General features: G+C 36.0%; 2 protein-coding genes across 4 annotated transcripts; both read left to right on the plus strand.

Annotated features, from left to right (window-relative positions):
- The first annotated feature begins 4,025 nt into the window (after positions 1-4,025).
- On the plus strand, positions 4,026-8,215 carry LOC103940710 (cellulose synthase-like protein E6). Its single transcript, XM_018645861.2, has 8 exons — positions 4,026-4,371; positions 4,820-5,138; positions 5,262-5,402; positions 5,495-5,626; positions 6,011-6,223; positions 6,335-6,559; positions 6,661-7,008; positions 7,383-8,215. Exons 1-8 carry the CDS (start codon positions 4,076-4,078, stop codon positions 7,926-7,928), a joined length of 2,220 nt encoding a protein of 739 aa, XP_018501377.2. The 5' UTR covers positions 4,026-4,075; the 3' UTR covers positions 7,929-8,215.
- A 2,534-nt stretch (positions 8,216-10,749) lies between these two features.
- LOC108865360 (cellulose synthase-like protein E1) lies at positions 10,750-17,490 on the plus strand. Of its 3 annotated transcripts, XM_048568863.1 has the most exons (9): positions 10,750-11,102; positions 12,089-12,410; positions 14,016-14,156; positions 14,419-14,544; positions 14,774-14,986; positions 15,101-15,328; positions 15,459-15,806; positions 15,880-15,976; positions 16,079-17,490. In XM_048568863.1, exons 1-9 carry the CDS (start codon positions 10,831-10,833, stop codon positions 16,432-16,434), a joined length of 2,103 nt encoding a protein of 700 aa, XP_048424820.1. In that variant the 5' UTR covers positions 10,750-10,830; the 3' UTR covers positions 16,435-17,490. The 3 variants fall into 3 exon arrangements, with proteins under 3 accessions (XP_048424820.1, XP_018501378.2, XP_048424821.1); XM_018645862.2 differs by having other exon boundaries at positions 15,880-17,490; XM_048568864.1 differs by lacking the exon at positions 14,419-14,544 and having other exon boundaries at positions 15,880-17,490.
- The last annotated feature ends 1,183 nt before the right edge of the window (positions 17,491-18,673 follow it).

Here is an 18,673-nt window from a genome sequence, read left to right on the forward strand (position 1 = left end):
AATCCAATAGAAGTTAAAATTTCAAACCAAATGAAAATTGGAAGTGGATCTATACTTCAAAAAATAAAAATTCATTAATCAATTCTTTAAGCTTGAGCTGTAGAAGCATTTGAAGGAGGCATTGCATTTCGGTTCAGTACAATATCATGCAATTATTGATTGACACAAAATCGGTGTGGTACGGTTGACAAAAAAAGTCCACCCCTAAATAGAGGTGTCAAACCGGACGACCCGACCATTTAAAGTTGGTCCACGTACATTTTGACCATGCTTGGGCTGTCACACATAATAAATGAATGGTGTTTTGGCCGACCCACTTAATAAAATACTAAGCCTAATCCAGCCCATGACCCTAGCCCATAAGATATGGGTCGTGCCGGGCTGGCCCTGCGTGGTCACTAAACGGGTTGACTTCGTTAACAAATTTTAGTTATTTTAAAGTTAAAAAAAAAAAAAACTTATTTGAATATGTTATTAAGCTTAATATCAAGTCTCACTAACTTTCTTTTGTCAGATAGTCTTACTAACCTTATAATGCATGTATGTAATTAAAAATTAAAAAATAAGCTAGATTATACGTAATAGGTTAGGACCATGGGCCGTGCTAGTCCCATGACAAGTCCAACTGGCCGCAGCACGACCAGTTGGCCATTAGGCCTAAAGTCTTAGACCTGCCCCACCTTACTTTTTATGAATCGTGTCATGTAATGTCTTATTAAATGAACTTGGACCACACCATCCCTTATTTAAATAGACTTGACACATCTATCTACAACTAAGTGACAAGCGATTTTTTTAAAACGAAAATTAATAAAAAAAGTTTGAAAACTTTGAATTTTAAAGATAAGGACAAAATAAAAGGTAAAGTGAATAGTATCATGATTGATTTTTTAGTGTAAAAATGTGATTTTTCGTTAAAGTAAACAGTATCGTGAATTTTTCGTTAAAACTCCCTTCTTCAAATTCACAACGGTGAACTTCAATTTGAGCCAATCAAAGGCAAGATATTTTTTGAATAAAGAACAAATGAAAAAGAAACGGTTGAATTTTGAATTTGGACGATGATAACGACTCCGAGGGATGAGAAGGCAGAAGACAAAACCAAAAATTGATTTTCTAAGTGCTTGATTACAATCGTTTTGTTGCTTAAAGCCCGAAGGGTTAAATCAAGGTGGCAAAGAGGTAAAGCCAAACTCAAACTCAAACTCCATTTCTTAAAACGGAAAAGTAGTGACGTGATACCAAACAACTCAAAACACATATTAGGTACATTTTACTTTACTCTTTTTAATGGTGGCCCTTTCGGATGGACATGGATCATCTTCAAATCTATTAGTTCTAATTCATTAAGTCATATTATCCAGACTATTGAGATTTAATCCAATAATTACAAATAAAAATATGCTTTAAAAGTTATAATAATTTTAATCATTAAATTAAATTTTAATAATCCAAATAATATGATTCGGTAGATTAGGACTAATGGATTCGAAGAAGATCCATGCCCCCTTCGGATTTCGTGTTATATACAATAGTACAATTCTTGTAGACCGGATGACCGAAAAAAAGTTTATAGTCACTCATTATTCAGTATTTAATTTGACAAGTGATTATTTAATTTGTTTTGTCGTATTTCGTTTTATTTTTAAATAAAATTCTTTGTCAATGGCTATCATTTTCTTGAACTACGGATTTAAAATAAAGAATTCTAAATTAAATAAATAAAAAAATAGGTGGCCGACGACGCTTGCATGCGTTATCGCGCTGCACTTAGTTCGATCTGGACTTATCGAATTTTTTTTGTGAAGATTTTAAAAATTAATGAATTATATATATTTATTTTACATTGTAAGGTAATAAATTATTTTAAATATTTTATTTAAAATTAAATACAAATAATAATTGATAAAAACTGATCATATATGATGTACAACGAACAAACATCATTTACAAATTTATGAAATTCTCATCAAAAGAATTCGGAGAGGATAACACCTAATCTAGTAGAATATTTGCATTCTTTGACTTTTCAAAGGTTGAGTATTAGTCACCTTTCACGTGGATCCTCATCCTCTCATATTTTATAGGACTAAATTATCTAAAGGAAAATGATGTTATAACCCGAAGCTGATTTGCAGTCTTTGGTCTGCTATAAGCGATTGCTTGTAACATTATTTTGTTAAATTTATTTAGAGAAAATTTGCTAACATAGTTTTTTTGGGAATAAAAGATGTTGCCTATCTTAAGACGCATGAGAGTAAGCTAAGCTTCATAATAGACTAACAATAATATAGTTTAAATTTGGATTTGGTAAAAATCGAATCTAAAACCTCTCATTTACAAGTGAAGAAGAATACCATTAAACTTGGTCCTAAGTTACTACTTAACACTGTATTTAAACATTGGTTCCATTATAATTATATATGCACGTTCAAAGAAGATTTAACTGGAGCTGAACGATTTGCTTAGGGCCATGACTATCTCAAGCCACTAGCTCTAGCCTCTGCTTATATCCTATATGTGACCACTAATTTCAATGCATTTGTATTATAACACGTATGCATACTTTTTTTTTTTTGTCGAAATATAACACGTACGTATGAATTAGTGTTTAAGAGTTTATTAATCTCATTTGAACAAATTTCCTGATGAACTTTTTTTTTCCGATAAATGAAAGCGATTGAGTTTCGGATTGTTTGGTGGATTATTTTCGCTCTTTAAAAAGTTAGTTGAAAGTGTACGATTTAATTATAACTCTTTAGTAAGATGAATGGTATACAACACGAAATAGGTAAATTATTGGAGCCTTTCGACTTTTGGTAGTTTTGGTTACTAAGCTCTATTTTTCTACTTACCAACGTCGGTAGTTGTCATTTAATTTGTATGGTCATGTCAACAGGATTTTATTAAACCCATGCGTTTATTAGACAATAACAAAAGTTTGGATTCTTAAATGATAATTATTATATATATAAAGGGTGCGGCTGTTCATAACATATTGACCATAGCAAAGCCGCCCCTCATGCAGCATATGGGCGATCGTCGCTAAATGCCAGTTCCATTGACCAATGGATAATGCCTTTGGGGCGGGGGATATGGATGGGGGTGGGTGTGTTTTGAGGCTGTTTGGTGTTCATGCACCATATGCGCGATCGTGGTTAAATGCCAGTTCCATTGACCCATGGATATATAATGCCTTTTGGGTTGGAGATACAATTAAATACTCATAACATGCACTAATTAAATAGTGATGTCTATAAAATTTAATAAGTAATGTGATCAATCTATGTGTTACAAGTAGCAGTGTTGTGAACGAAAAAAGATTCAACATTATATGTCCGAAACATTGTTTTACATGTAATGTTGCAGAGATTGAATTTGTAGATAAAATTTTGTAAATTAAATGACGTGAAAGTTGATGATTGAATTAACATGCGCATTTATTATTGGTGACATGTCATTTAATTTAATTTTATCTACTAATTTAGTCTGTATAGCATTACCCTTATTTTGTTTGGTATGAATCAAGACCGCATATTCAAACATACATACTCAATTGAGTAATGCTAGATAAACTAAATTTGTAAACAAAATTTATAAACTATGATGTGTCACCAATAAAAAATATGTACGTTTATCAACGCTTAAGTAAGAATCTAATTTTCAATTTCAATGTTATTTAATTTATAAAATTCTATCTACAAATTTAGTTTCGCAGCTTACTCAATCATCGGCATCATATAAAGGGACAAGGATTGTCTGATGCCCTCTTGTGCCCTCATGTTTTGTGTGATCACGGTTAAGTCACGTCAATATTTTATATTATTTTTTTTTATAAAGATAATATGATAAAAATGAATAGTAATATAAAATGTTGACGTGGCTTAACCGTGACCACACAAACAGAAGGACACGCGAGGACATAAAAAATGGAAGTGCAGACAATTCTCGTCCCATATAAAGACTGTTTGGTACGTCAGCATTATTTTACTTTAAATATATATATTATACATATATGTATAAACAAATGAACCAACTCTCTTCATCCAACCAGAGAGAGTGAAGAAACAGAGAGATGGGCAAGCAGGAGAGTGGTGGAGAAGGAGAAGAGAGTAGTCTTCCGTTGTTTGAGAGCACAAGTGCAAGGTTTAGGGGTATATATAGAGTATTTGCGTCAACAATACTGGTGGGTATATGTTTGATATGGGTGTATAGAGTAACAAACATCCCAAAACCAGGAGAGGCAGGAAGATGGGCTTGGATTGGCATGCTCATAGCTGAGTTCTGGTTTAGCCTGTACTGGATTATAACTCAGTCTGTCCGATGGGACGTTACCTATCGTCGACCTTTCAAGGACAGGCTTTCTCACAGGTTTGCTACCCCTCCATCTTAAGTTCATACAGTTAATAGTATACAGTTGGTTTAAAAACAGATAAATAATCTTCGCACACATCTTTCTCTTTTTGCGCACTTTTGTTTAGTTCGGTCAATCACCTGGTTTTTCTTTGATTTATATGATTCAAATGTTATAAATAAATGGGTCCTTAACGAAATATGGTGTGTTTTAGTGAAAAAAATAAAATGTGATTTTTCGTAAAAAATGAACATTAATGAAAGATTTAGTTAAAACTTCCTCAATAAAGGATAGTGATTTCTAGGCTCATGTTTTCTCCTGCTGCAACTGCAGTTCTCTTGTTTCTCTACCTTTGATTCTCCTTTGAATAATTAAATCAAATAAAAAATAAAAACGTAAAACATATAAGAGTGCAGTTATGATTTTCTAACCAATAAAGATTATATTTCTTTGAATATTTTGCAGATATGAGGACAAGTTACCAGGTGTTGACATTTTTATATGCACTGCAGACCCCAAAATGGAGCCACCAACTTTGGTGGTCAACACTTTGTTATCAGTCCTGGCCTACAATTATCCAACTGAGAAATTGAATGTTTACGTTTCTGATGATGGCGGTTCGGAGTTCACTTTCTACGCGCTCTTAGAGGCCGCCAGTTTCGCTAAGTACTGGACTCCCTTCTGTAAAAAGTTCAACATTGAGCCAAGGTCTCCACAGGCCTACTTTGCCCTGCACTCTGATGTGCATGACGTAAAGTATGGTCAGGAATGGTTGGAAATCAAGGTAAAAAAATGCCGAGTGCAGCTATAGGGTTCGTTAGGTGACAATTTCGTTTTCAGTTTTCTTTGTTTTAGATAGGACATCCATGTAACGTACTGACTGACTCACACTTACATGTTTTCAAAGAAACTTTACGAAGATATGAAGAATCGGATTGAATCTGCTGTTGAAACGGGCAAGATTCCCGAAGAAACAAAGATGCAACACAAAGGGTTCTCAGAATGGAACCTCAAAGTAGCAAAGAATGATCATCAGCCAATTGTGCAAGTATGCAATTCTTTGAATGAACTGATCTTTGCCCATTACTTTTTGTCACTCTTTTTTGTTTGATTGCTCTGTCCCTTTCGTTTCTTTTGAAGATTATAACTGATGGAAGAGACACGAACGCCATGGATAATGATGGATGCCGGTTGGCGACAATGGTGTATGTGTCACGAGAAAAAAGACCCCAACAGCCTCACCACTTCAAAGCAGGAGCTGTGAATGCACTGGTTAGCTTTAGCTTCCTTACATCCAAGTTCCAACTACATTGCTCCTACTAATTTTAATTTGTATCTGCGCATAACTTGTGTATATTTTACCCTCATATGTTCTCAGTTGACTTGTACTGATGAGAATTTCGCTGCATGAGAAATTGTGCACAACTATGAATTCATGGAGAGTTAGATCCTAGCTCAGGAATCAGGATGAACATTACCAATGAGACCCTATCGATCACGACTACACGGAAGAAATCAATTGTAGACACTAATAATGGATCTTCTCGTTTTAGGCAAATTTGTGTTTGATTAAAAATCATTAGCTCTTCCAATATTAATTTTACTAAAGTTTTGTGTTATGCAAAATGCAAAAGGTTATTTTTTGTTGTTGTGCAGCTGAGAGTGTCATCAGAAATAAGCAAGGCACCCTTCATCCTCCTCCTGGATTGTGACATGTACGCAAACAACGCAGACTCAATACGAGAGGCATTATGCTTTTTCTTGGACGGCAAGTATGGCCACGAGATTGCTTTCGTGCAACATCCCCAAAACTACAACAATCTCACCAAGGACGATATCTATGGAAGTGGATGTTTTGTAATTAATGCGGTGAGAGACACAGATTGTGGTTGTAGCTTTGCACTTTTAAATTATTAGTAAAGAAAGTTACACGGTTTTTACTGGACTAACATGTTCTGGTTTGGGTTGTCATGCATAAAGGTTGAGCTTGCTGGGTTGGGTGGATACGGCGCGGCCTTGTTTTGTGGCACCGGATGTTTCCATCGAAGAGAATGTCTTTTCGGAAAGAAATATACCAAGGATTATAGGGGACAACGGAATACAGAGAGCCAAAATACTATTGACAGAAGTATCCAAGAGTTGGAGGAATCTGCAAAAGCTCTTATCACTTGTAGCTATGAAAAGGGTACTAAATGGGGCAAAGAGGTCTCTGTCTCTCTCTCTCCCTCTTTCTCTTCGTACTCATTCCCTATTTCCAAATACCAGACCCAAATATCACGATGAAATATATGTTGTTTTTAATGCAGATGGGACTGATATATGGATGCCCGGTTGAAGATATAGTTTCTGGCTTGGCGATCCAATGTAGGGGGTGGAAGTCAATCTATTACAATCCAGAGAGAAAAGGGTTTCTAGGTATTTCTCCAAATACTTTGGATTTAGCACTTATTCAGCAAAAAAGGTGGTGTGAGGGCTTGTTTCAGATATTTTTCTCCAGGTATTGCCCTTTCATATATGGGCATGGAAAGATAATGTTGGGTGCCCAAATGGGATATTGTCTCTACCTTTTGTGGGCACCACTTTCCTTCCCAACTATGTGTTATGTGGCTGTTCCTCCACTTTGCTTGCTCCATGGCATTCCCTTGTTCCCAAAGGTACCTCAATCTCACTCTTCTTGATATTAGAGGGATGGATTTCCTTTATGAGCTAGTTATTTATACAGAAAAATGATTTCCGCACAACTCTTTCCTCCTGTACAGCATTGATTTTTGTCCCTGGCTTCTGCTTTAATTTATTCAATCGAAAGACCATAAATGAATAGAAATTGCATGGGAGAAGAGGAGTGAGCAGAATACCACTTCCCCTTGTATGTTTTCTTTTATCAACAATTTTGTTGAGTATAAGATTTGAACTCAGTACCTCCTCCTACAAAGTGGAGACTGAGTGCTAGAAGACCAAATGGTCATTGGCATGCTGCTCATATGAAGGTCATTTAAATTAACTGATTGCTTCTAATTGATGTTTTCAGATGTCAAGTCCATGGTTCCTAGCATTTGCTTATGTTTTTGTGGCCAAGAATGTTTACAGCATTATTGAGGCCCTCCAATGTGGTAGTTCACTCAAAGCATGGTGGAACTTACAAAGAATGTGGCTGATCCGAAGAATTACTTCCTACTTTTTTGCCTTCTTCGATACCATAAAGAGGCAATTGGGGCTATCCGAAACAGATTTTGCCCTCACTGATAAGGTGATGACAGAGGATGTGACAAAGAGGTATGAGCAGGAGGTAATGGAATTTGGAAGTCCAAGCATTATGTATACCGTCTTGGCAACATCAGCGTTGCTAAACTTATTAAGCTTAGTATGGGGAACAAAGAGGGTTGCCATGGATATAGATTCCGAAGCTTCAGAGCAGTTGATCAGTCAAGTTTTTCTTTGTGGCATATTGGTCATGATCAACTTACCGGTGTACCAGGCGCTCTTCTTCCGCAGCGATAAGGGTCATATACCATCATCTGTCATCTTCAAGTCTGTTTTGTTGCTTACACTGGCATGCCTGATGCCTATTTACTAGGAAAGCTAGCTAGCTGAAAGATTAATGAACAGTCAGTGTTTATGAACTAGTATTCTTCCTGAAACACCACATATTATAATTAGAAAGTCTACCACCAGGAGGCAGTACTGCGACTGATGAGGTCGCGTCGTACATGGTGTACTAGATATCCAGTAGAAAATAAGAATGCGGAATTAGACAAGCGTCCAATGTAGAAACATGCACATTAACATTTTGAGTGCAAAGATACATATCATGATGTGAATAAAATTTCCGCAATAAAAGAAAAATCGCAAGGCGATTAGCTACCCCGTTACAATAAGAAAAGAGTTTAGAGTCCAATTGGTAACAGGTGATATGAAATGGAGAAAGCTAGGGCCAAAGTTGCTGTTCAAACGACGTCTAAATTAGTTAGTTTAGGTCATATTGTTACTCAAGTCCAATGAGTGGTCATCTTTACAACACACAATTCTATCCCTTCTTCCTGGCTGTTATCATTTTCTCCCATCTCTAGGCCTTCAAACTCCAGCTGATGTATTAGTGTTTTGCTTTATAAAAACGGGGCACTTTAGATGAATGCTTCACTTGCTGTTCTTCTGCTAACAGCTTCTCATACTTAGTGGCCTCAGTCACCAGCTCTTGAAGCTCGTTAAACTATACATCATAGAACTTCTTCCTTAGGAGTAGTCTCAAAGCCTTCTAGGCAATAGCTATGAGTTGAGCATGGTTGATTGGGAACTAGCATCTCATCCTGGTCTTCCTGAATCTCATCATAAAATCCTTCGTAGGCTCATGTTCATATTGCATTACTTCCACCAGATCATTAATGATCATTCCAGGTTCCACCCTATAGAACTGCTCATGAAATGCCATCTTCATTTGCCCCCAGTTGGCAATGGAATTAAGGGGTAATATAGAGTACCATTGGGAAGCCAAGCCTACCAGTGAGTTTCCAAATAGTTTGTAGTCGGGGTTGTCCTTAAATGCCACACAACGATTTGAAAACTTGAAAATGTGATATCTGGAAGACACAGTACAGTGTTCCTCACTAAAAGTTGGGAACATGGGCATCTTGAAATTGAGAGGGAAAATATTATGCTCATCAATGTACTCGCTTATGATATGTTATCCTAACTATCAGGCGAGTTTGTAGTTAAGCATTTTGTACTACCATCCTCCTTAATTCTGTCAGTTTATTCCTGAGTTGTTGTGATTAGTCATATTATTATGTGGGGGATAGGAAGTCCCCCACTTTGGGCTATGATTGATGCCCGAAAAAGCTTCTCTCTATAGGTCTGGCTGTCTCTATCTAGCTTTCCCTATTGTAACCATCTTTCGGTGTGGAGTACTCTAACTTGAACTTTCTTTGTAGCGTTCCTGTTAAGGAACACAACCTGTTAACTTTTCCTGTGGTCTCCAGAGAGATCTTCTCCATACTCTTCAATACTTGCACCATGGTGGCTTGTAGATCTTCATTAGTAACCTTTCCACCCAACTTCTCAGAAAAAGGTCGGGCTCTCTAACATTCTGGGGCCGTGCAGTGAAGGAAAGTCTTCTGAGTGATCTATCATGCCTACTTCTGTTGGAAAGAGGTTGCCCAAATTCGACTTTCCACCTGAAAGTTCGATCCTTCCTTCGTCTTGGCATACAATATCACAAAATAAGTTCCATTGGGCATGCCAAAACTATGTTCGGGCTAGATTTGTCCCTCGCACAACTCCCTAAGGTCTTGCTTGTCGGGCAAGGTTTGTTGCTTGGTGTGCTGCAATATGAGTTTGCTATTAGTTTGAAAGGTGCCTTTGTGGGGCCTTTGTTAGGCCTTAAGGCTCACAATCAAAACTAACATGGATCTGAGCCTGCCACTGTTATCTTTGTATAACAAATTGTTATTTTTTGTTTATTAACTGGGTTGATTACTTGCGCACAAGTTACTTATACTTCTTGAGCTTACTGGATTTTTACAGATGAGTTAAGTTTGTATAAAGTTCTTTTTCTTGCCTTGTAAACAAGGACTTTTACTCATAATATTGTAAGTCCAGATAAAGGGGTTCAACGCCTTCCAACTATTTCTTTGATGACAGTTAACACTAAAGAAGCAAGGTTAATTAGTTTAACCAAATTAATCATAGATGAACATTGAATGAAAATCAGTTGAAAATGATTTAAAACACAAAGGAAGATGCATTTAAATAGTAGATCCACTTTATGTAAGTACAAACAAAAAATAGTTGGGCAAGATTATAACCTTGTCAGGCAAGGTTCATCTTCTTGCGACCATTTCTCTTTTTGTTTTACATGGGTTGTAATCTTTGGAGAATGAAAGGTAAAACGGGTTTACTAAAGGGATTCGATACTACAACGCTGGGGAAAAGTGGTAGTGCTTCTAAAACTTGATAAAAGATAGCTTTCTATGGTGAATCTATGACTAAAAGAACAGAGAATGGACAAACTAAAACTTTCTAGTTTCTTGCTTTTTTGAGAGCAAAGTTGAAGGTCTTTTGATTGATTGGTTGAGTGTCATTGTCTATGATGTCCCTTGCCGCTTTTATAGATTTTTTAGCTCGATTGTCCAAGCCTTGCGTTTTGGTGATGGCCTCTGGAACATGGTGAGTCACCACTTATTTACCTATCCATGCCTTTGAAAGGTACTTTTGCTAGGGGTGAGCTGCCCTTCTGAGTGTCATTTCAGTGCACTGACTACAATAACATTAAAAATTGAATATTCCAATAAGTGCTTTTTTGTCATTGGTGGAAGTCACATCATATGGATTAAATTGTCAAGAATGTTAGGCTGTAGCTTACAAGTATATGTAACCACATATGCCTTTATCTATTATTTAGGATATTAACAAAAAAAAGCTATTATTTAGGATGGAAAGAGAGAGAGAGAGAGAGCGTTGAGTTGAGAGAGAGTCTGAACTAGATGGGAAATGAAGGGTACGTACCATTGTTCGAGACGAGGAGAGCAAAGGGAACAGTCCTGTATAGGGTTTTTGCAGCATCTATATTTGCAGGAATATGTTTGATTTGGGTTTATAGATTGAGTCACATACCAAAAGAAGGAGAAGATGGAAGGTTTGCTTGGATTGGACTTTTGGGTGCTGAGATATGGTTTGGTTTTTACTGGATCCTTACTCAAGCCACCCGATGGAACCGTGTGTATAGGCACACCTTCAAAGATAGGCTTTCTCAAAGGTATATCAATTACTTCATGTTAGTTTGTTATTTGTTATTTGACAACCGTGGTTCATAAAATGATTACTTTGGATGCGATCCTTAACTATTAATATTTTTTTGACTGAAATCTTGTCTGCTTTTAGTTTTTGATCGAAGTCCCTGACATTAATGTAATAGTGTAAATTATTATATTTTAAAATTAAAAATTAAAAATTGAAAATTGTATTTGTTTATATTAATGAGATTTTAAATATAACCCATAATTTACGGGATTAAAAATAATAAAATATAAATTATACTCTCTATTATATTGTGTGTGTGTGTGTGTATATATATATATATATATATATAGATACATTCATCAAAATTAACAAAAGAAATTATTGTACCAAAGCATGAATACATTCTTTGAAACACAGAAAAAAGAAGAAGATATTAGACTTAATAACATTAGTAAATTTCTTCGATTAAACTTGACATAGATACATTCTCAAATCAACGAAAAAAAAATGATGTACCTATATAACTTTAAAAATGGATTGATTTTTTTTTAATGGATTTTATATTAAAAATTTGGGTACTTTTTGTTTAAAAAATTTGTACATTTATATTAAAAAAATGATACATTTTACATATAACAAATTGATATATTTAAGAATGGGTACATTTAAGATTAAAAAAAGTTGAGAATATTTTTATAAAAAACTAATGGGTACAAACTTATTCTAATTTAATTAATTAATTTATTTTGGAAATTTTTGAATTGAAAATTAATTAGGAGTTTAATAGAGGTGTGAGTACTAAAACTTTAAATCAATTACTAATTTTTATTTAAAAAAATATGTAATAAACATGTAAATTCATTATCATATTAATACTAGAGACTCTAATCAAAATTTGAAAACTAATAAGATTCAGTCAATGAACATTAGTAACTAAGAACCGAATACTAAGTTTTCCTTCATAAAATTTGACCTGATGACATATTGGGGTTACATGAACAGATATGAAAATGAGTTGCCGGGAGTGGATGTATTTGTGTGCACAGCGGACCCAACCATAGAGCCGCCAATTATGGTGATTAACACGGTTCTGTCAATGATGGCTTATGATTACCCGCCGGAGAAGCTGAGCGTCTATCTGTCCGATGATGGCGGGTCGGAACTTACATACTATGCTCTCTTGGAGGCCGCTGAATTTGCAAAGCATTGGATACCATATTGCAAGAGGTACAGAGTGGAGCAAAGGTCACCTGCTGCTTATTTTGTCACAGTATCTGCTGATGCAATTGATCATCATCAGGCTAAAGATTTCTGGGTTATTAAGGTAACACAAAGATATTCTGTAGTGGATCAAATTCAGAATTTTTTATAATATTCGTGGCCGGTCAAAAAGCTAAGAAGAATCGTAATGATAAAGACTAAGTCCGTCAGTCAATCATGCTTATTTTCTGCTTTTCTCAAAAGGGCAAGCATTAGTTCTGGGTTTTCTCACGTTTGCTTGTTGTTTTCTCAAGAGGGTCAAGCATCATTGTGGGGTATCATTACGTGTAATGTTGAATGTTTTTAACCACTTACTGCAACGTTTCTTCTAAGTATTAGTTGTGAAGGCTAATTGAATATAAATTAGTAAGGTAATGTTAGGGAGATCAACTCTTCCAAGTATATTTTATAATTAGTATAGAGAACTATTATTAACATTTTAAAAATCTCAAATCTCATTCTATACTCCTCACAAGTGTATTTTACTATTTTTCTTTTTAATTATTGAAAATTTAGAGTGCCAAATGAGATTTTTGGAATGTTAATAACAATTCCCTTTATATAACATGGTTGCTGATGATTGGATTATTAGGTAAGTATTAATTAACGTGTTAATTTTCTATTTATGACACATCATATTATTGTCAATTTGACTAAAAAAATATGATCTACTTACCACTGCTCAATTCGCAATATGCCTTTCTTTTAAACCAAAATATATCTTTTTTGTAAATTAGGATTTTCACCCCCTAACATATCGCTTTATAAATATATATATATATATATCAGCTATGAGTATTTTGACAATTTTCGAGTCATTATTTTGGTCATTGACCACAAGGAAAATTTTTCATGTGTATTTGGAAAATTTGCCTATGGGTATGATTGAGATAATAATGTTCAAATTTATACACATTTTTTTTAATTTATAAATTTTATTCACTAAATTATTTGTACGTGTGCATCTTAATATAAGTGAAATTGGAAGTAGGCATAAATTTGAAAAAATAAAACAAAATGCAGCTGGCAATACAAAACGTGGTAAACAAATGTAAGTGCTTTGTATTTTCTTACTGTGTTTTGGCTCTTCTTTTTTAATATTGTTTATACATTTAAAAAGAGAATTACTATTGACATTTTAAAATTTTAATCGTGCACTCTTTATAAGAGCAATTGCATCCTTCTTTAATGTAATAATTGTTGAGACAATTGGACAAAGGCAATTATTAACTTAGTGAATATAAATGTGGCTGATATCAGCTTGACGTCAGATAGACTCAGGCACACAGATGAGCTATCCCTGACTGATACTTTGTCCATAATGGATGGGCCCACATGTAGCCCGACTTTTTTGGGCTGGCATGGAGAAGGGTTTTTGGGCTTTGGGGGATAAAATTATCCAATTCCATCGGCAATTGAGATGGGATAAAGTTGCTCTAAGAGTATTTGTTTTAAATATAAAAAATTTAGAGTATATAATTAAATTTTTTAATGCTAATAACAATTTCTTATATATATCATCAAAACAGCACATGGAGGTGCACACTTTCAAAGTAAATATTAACGGTGAAAAAATAAGTTTGGGCAGTGCAGCCCAATATATATTGATTAGTTCACTGATAGTCTGATACTTGTTTTTCTGATTTTTTTTTTTTTTTTTTTGCTACAGAAATTATACAAAGAAATGGAAAATCAAATCCAAACTGCAGTGAAGCTAGGCAGAATTTCTGAAGAAGTACGATCAAAATGCAAAGGCTTTTCTCAGTGGGATCCAAATTCATCTAGACGTGACCATGACACCATTCTTCGAGTATGAAACTAATTTGATACTCAAATCATCTCTTTTAAAGAAAAAAAATGCAATTCAGGGTCATAGTAAACAACAACAGGGCCTTATCCCATTAAGTGGGGTCGCTGTATGAATCTTAGAACGTTAATGCGCTCGATTTTATAGTCTTGCGTTAACTTCAAGAACTCCATGTCTTTTATGTAGTAAAACATTGAAAAAAAAAAGTTAAACTTTTCCACTGCTGTCTGATATTTGATGTGTAATAATTACACTCTTTTTCTAGATTCTTGTGAGAAACCCTAATTCAAGAGATGTTGAAGGGTGTGTATTGCCAACTTTAGTGTATTTAGCTCGGGAGAAAAGGCCTAAGCATCACCATAACTTCAAAGCTGGCGCTATGAATGCTTTGGTAACTATAAACTTACATCTATTCGGTGATATTTTATTTTATTTTATTTTTACAAAAGAGACTAAATGCGATAGGCATTCATGGCCAACTTTCGCAAAGCGGGAAGCTTTGTTGGCTTTAGGTCTCCCTTAGAGAGGTAAAAATGGTGCTTCCAAAACCCTCAAATATTAGAATGTTTGTTGATAATAATCATTCACTGTTTGTTATGTTATCCTTAACATTAATGCAGATTAGGGTATCTTCAAACATTAGCAATGGGCAGGTCATTCTTAATGTAGACTGCGATATGTATTCGAACAACTCCATGGCCATACGTGATGCGCTTTGTTTCTTCATGGATGAAGAAGAAGGCCAAGAGGTTGCCTTCGTACAGTTCCCACAGAATTTTGAAAATATGACTAAGAATGACTTGTATAGCAATTCTTTACGCGTAATCTTCGAGGTGAGTAGATGTTAATGGAGTTACAAGACTGTAGAATTGAACTTATTTAATTGAAAAGTTTCATGTTAAGTTATTCTAATCTTTATAATTGACATGTTGGAGTGGGGATTAAAGGTGGAATTCCATGGCATGGATGGTTATGGCGGCACTATGTATGTCGGAACTGGATGCTTTCACAGAAGAGAGACTCTTTGCGGGAGAAAGTTTATCAAGGGATCGAAGTTTGATATGAAAAGGGAGATCAGTGGACAAAGAGAAGAAAGTAGAATTCATGAATTAGAAGAAAATTCAAGAAGTCTTGCAAGCTGTACATTTGAAGAGAACACTCAATGGGGAAAAGAGGTCTCTCTCTTTCTTTCTCTCTCTCTCACACACACACACACACACACACACACACACGCACGCACGCATGCAAACGCACGCACACACAACTGCACACTAATTGAGCTTGATGAATGTCTATAATTTGCAGATGGGATTGAAATATGGATGTCCGGTAGAAGATGTGATCACAGGGCTATCAATCCAATGCCATGGTTGGAAATCAGTGTATTGCAATCCCACAAGGAAAGCTTTCTTAGGAGTAGCCCCAACTACGCTAACTCAGACTCTTGTGCAGCATAAGAGATGGACAGAAGGCGATTTCCAGATTTTGTTCACTAAATACAGCCCTGCATGGTATGCACATAGAAAAATTAGCTTTGGTCTTCAACTTGGATATTGTTGCTTCTGCTTCTGGTGTTCGAATTCCTTGGCAACGTTATTTTATTCGATTGTCCCTTCCCTTTACCTCCTCAACGGCATTTCCTTATTTCCACAGGTACTGTTTTTGTGTCAAAATATACATATTTTCTTTTGCAACTTATAATAAGGGTTTTGCTTTCTGGATTTAGGTCTCGAGCCCTTGGCTCATACCATTTGCATACGTGATAATTTCGAAGTACACTTGGAGTTTTGTTGAGTTTTTGGGGTGTGGTGGCACAATCTTAGGTTGGTGGAACGATCAACGAATTTGGCTCTACAAGAGAACAAGTTCCTACCTATTTGCCTTCATTGACACCATTTTAAACTCGCTTGGATATTCTGATACAGCATTCGTAATAACATCTAAGGTGGATGATGAAGATGTGTCAGAACGATACAAGAAAGAGGTTATGGAATTTGGAGATTCGTCGCCAATGTTTACCGTACTTGCAACACTAGCAATTCTCAATTTGTACTGCTTCCTTGGGTTTTTAAACAAAGCAATCTCTGGAGAAGGAATAGCAGAAGCTTATGAGAAAATGCCTTTGCAAATTCTTCTGTGTGGGGTTTTAGTTCTTCTCAACCTACCATTATACCAGGCCCTTTACCTAAGGAAGGACAAGGGAAAGCTGCCAAGCTCTGTAGCTTTTAAATCAATGGCATTTGCAGTATCTGCTTGTATCTGTTTCCAATATTTATATTAAAAGAAATGTGCTATTAGAACCATTAGAAATTGTTATTACCCCCGATTGATGGTCTACCATGAGGATTTTAGGGCTTAAGATGACTTTCTGAACTCTACCCTAATGAGATAATATGTGATTTTATTCCTATTTCAACTAAAGAAATGTGATTGGTCATCCTCTTTCTTGCTCCATGGCTTGCTCCATGCCAAATCCCTATGCTATTCTGAAAATTATGAGTTTGGTACCGTAGTATTACAATATGTTCCTATAAAAGACTACGCAGCGTGCAATCCCGGGAATACCAAGTTAATATGTTTACAGCATAATTGAGGCCCTCCAATGTGGTAGTTCACTCAAAGCATGGTGGAACTTACAAAGAATGTGGCTGATCTGAAGAATTACGTCCTACTTTTTCGCCTTCTTTGATACCATAAAGAGGCAATTGGGGCTATCCGAAACAGATTTTGCCCTCATTAATAAGGTGATGACAGAGGATGTGACAAAGAGGTATGAGCAGGACGTCATGGAATTTAGAAGTCCAAGCATTATGTATACCGTCTTGGCAACATCAGCGTTGCTAAACTTACTGAGCTTAGCATGGGGAACAAGGAGGGTTGCCATGGATATAGATTCCAAAGCTTAAGAACAGTTGATCAGTCAAGTTTTTCTTTGTGGCATATTGGTCATGATCAACTTACCGGTGTACCAGACGCTCTTCTTCCGTAGCGATAAGGGTCATATACCATCATCTTTCTTGTTCAAGTATGTTTTGTTGCTTACACTGGCATGCCTGATGCCTATTTACTAGGCAAGCTGGCTAGCTGAAAGATTAATGAACAGTCATTGTTTATGAACTAGCATTCTTCCTGAAACACCACATATTATAATTAGAAAGTCAATCACCAGGAGGCAGTACTGCCACTCATGAGGTCACATCGTACATGGTGTACTAGATATCCAGTAGAAAATAAGAATGCGGAATTAGACAAGCGTCCAATGTAGAAACATGCACATTAACATTATGAGTGCAAAGATACATATCATGATGTGAATAAAATTTCGGCAATAAAAGAAAACATCGCAAGGCGATTAGCTACCCCGTTACAATAAGAAAAGAGTTTAGAGTCCAATTGGTAACAGGTGATATGAAATGGACAAAGCTAGGGCCAAAGTTGCCGTTCAAACGACGTCTAAATTAGTTAGTTTAGGCCATATTGTTACTCAAGTCTAAGGAGTGGTCATCTCTACAACACACAACTCTATCCATTCTTCCAGGCTGTTATCATTTTCTCCCATCTCTAGGCCTTTGAACTCCAGCTGATGTATTGGCACTTTGCTTTTATAAAAACGGGGCACTTTAGATGAATGCTTCACTTGCTGTTCTTTTACCAACAGCTTCTCATACTTAGTAGCCTCAATCACCAGCTCTTAAAGCTTGTTAAACTGTACATCATAAAACTTCTTCCTCAGGGGTAGTCTCCTTCTGGGCAATGGCTATGAGTTGAGCATGGTTGATTGGGAACTAGCATCTCATCTTAGTCTTCCTAAACCTCATCATAAAATCATTCGTAGGCTTATGTTCATATTGCATTACTTCCACCAGATCATTAGTGATCATTTCAGGTTCCACCCTATAGAACTGCTCATGAAAGACCATCTTCATTTGCTCCCAGTTGGCAGTGGAATTGAGGGGTAACATAGAGTACCATTGGGAAGCCAAGCCTACGAGTGAGTTTCCAAATCGTTTGTAGTTGGGGTTGTCCTTAAACGCCACACAGCGATTTGAAAACTTGAAAATGTGATATTTGGAAGACACATTGTAGTCTTCCCCATTGAAAGTTGGGAACACGGGCATCTTGAAATTGAGAGGGAAAAGATTCTGCTCATCAATGTACTTGCTTCTGATATGTTATCCTAAACATCAGGCGAGCTTGTAGTTGAGCATTTTGTACCACCATCCTCCTCAATTCTGCCACTTTATTCCTCAATTCTGCCACTTTATTCCTGAGTTGTTGTGATTAGCCATATTATTGTGTGGGGGATAGGAAGTCCCCCACTTTGGGCTATGATTGATGCTCGAAAAAGCTTCTCTCTATGGGTCTGGCTGTCTCTATCTCGCTTTCCCTATTGTAAGCATCCTTCGGTGTGGAGTACTTTAACTTGAACTTTCCTTGTAGCGTTCCTGTTAAGGAACATAGCTTGTTAACTTCTCATTTGGTCTCCAGAGAGATCTTCTCCATACTTTTCAATACTTGCA

Source organism: the organism of the source record quoted next, unplaced genomic scaffold (assembly GCF_019419815.1).
Source record: "Pyrus x bretschneideri cultivar Hongxiangsu unplaced genomic scaffold, Pyrus_bretschneideri_v1 Contig5, whole genome shotgun sequence".
NCBI lineage: Eukaryota > Viridiplantae > Streptophyta > Magnoliopsida > Rosales > Rosaceae > Pyrus > Pyrus x bretschneideri.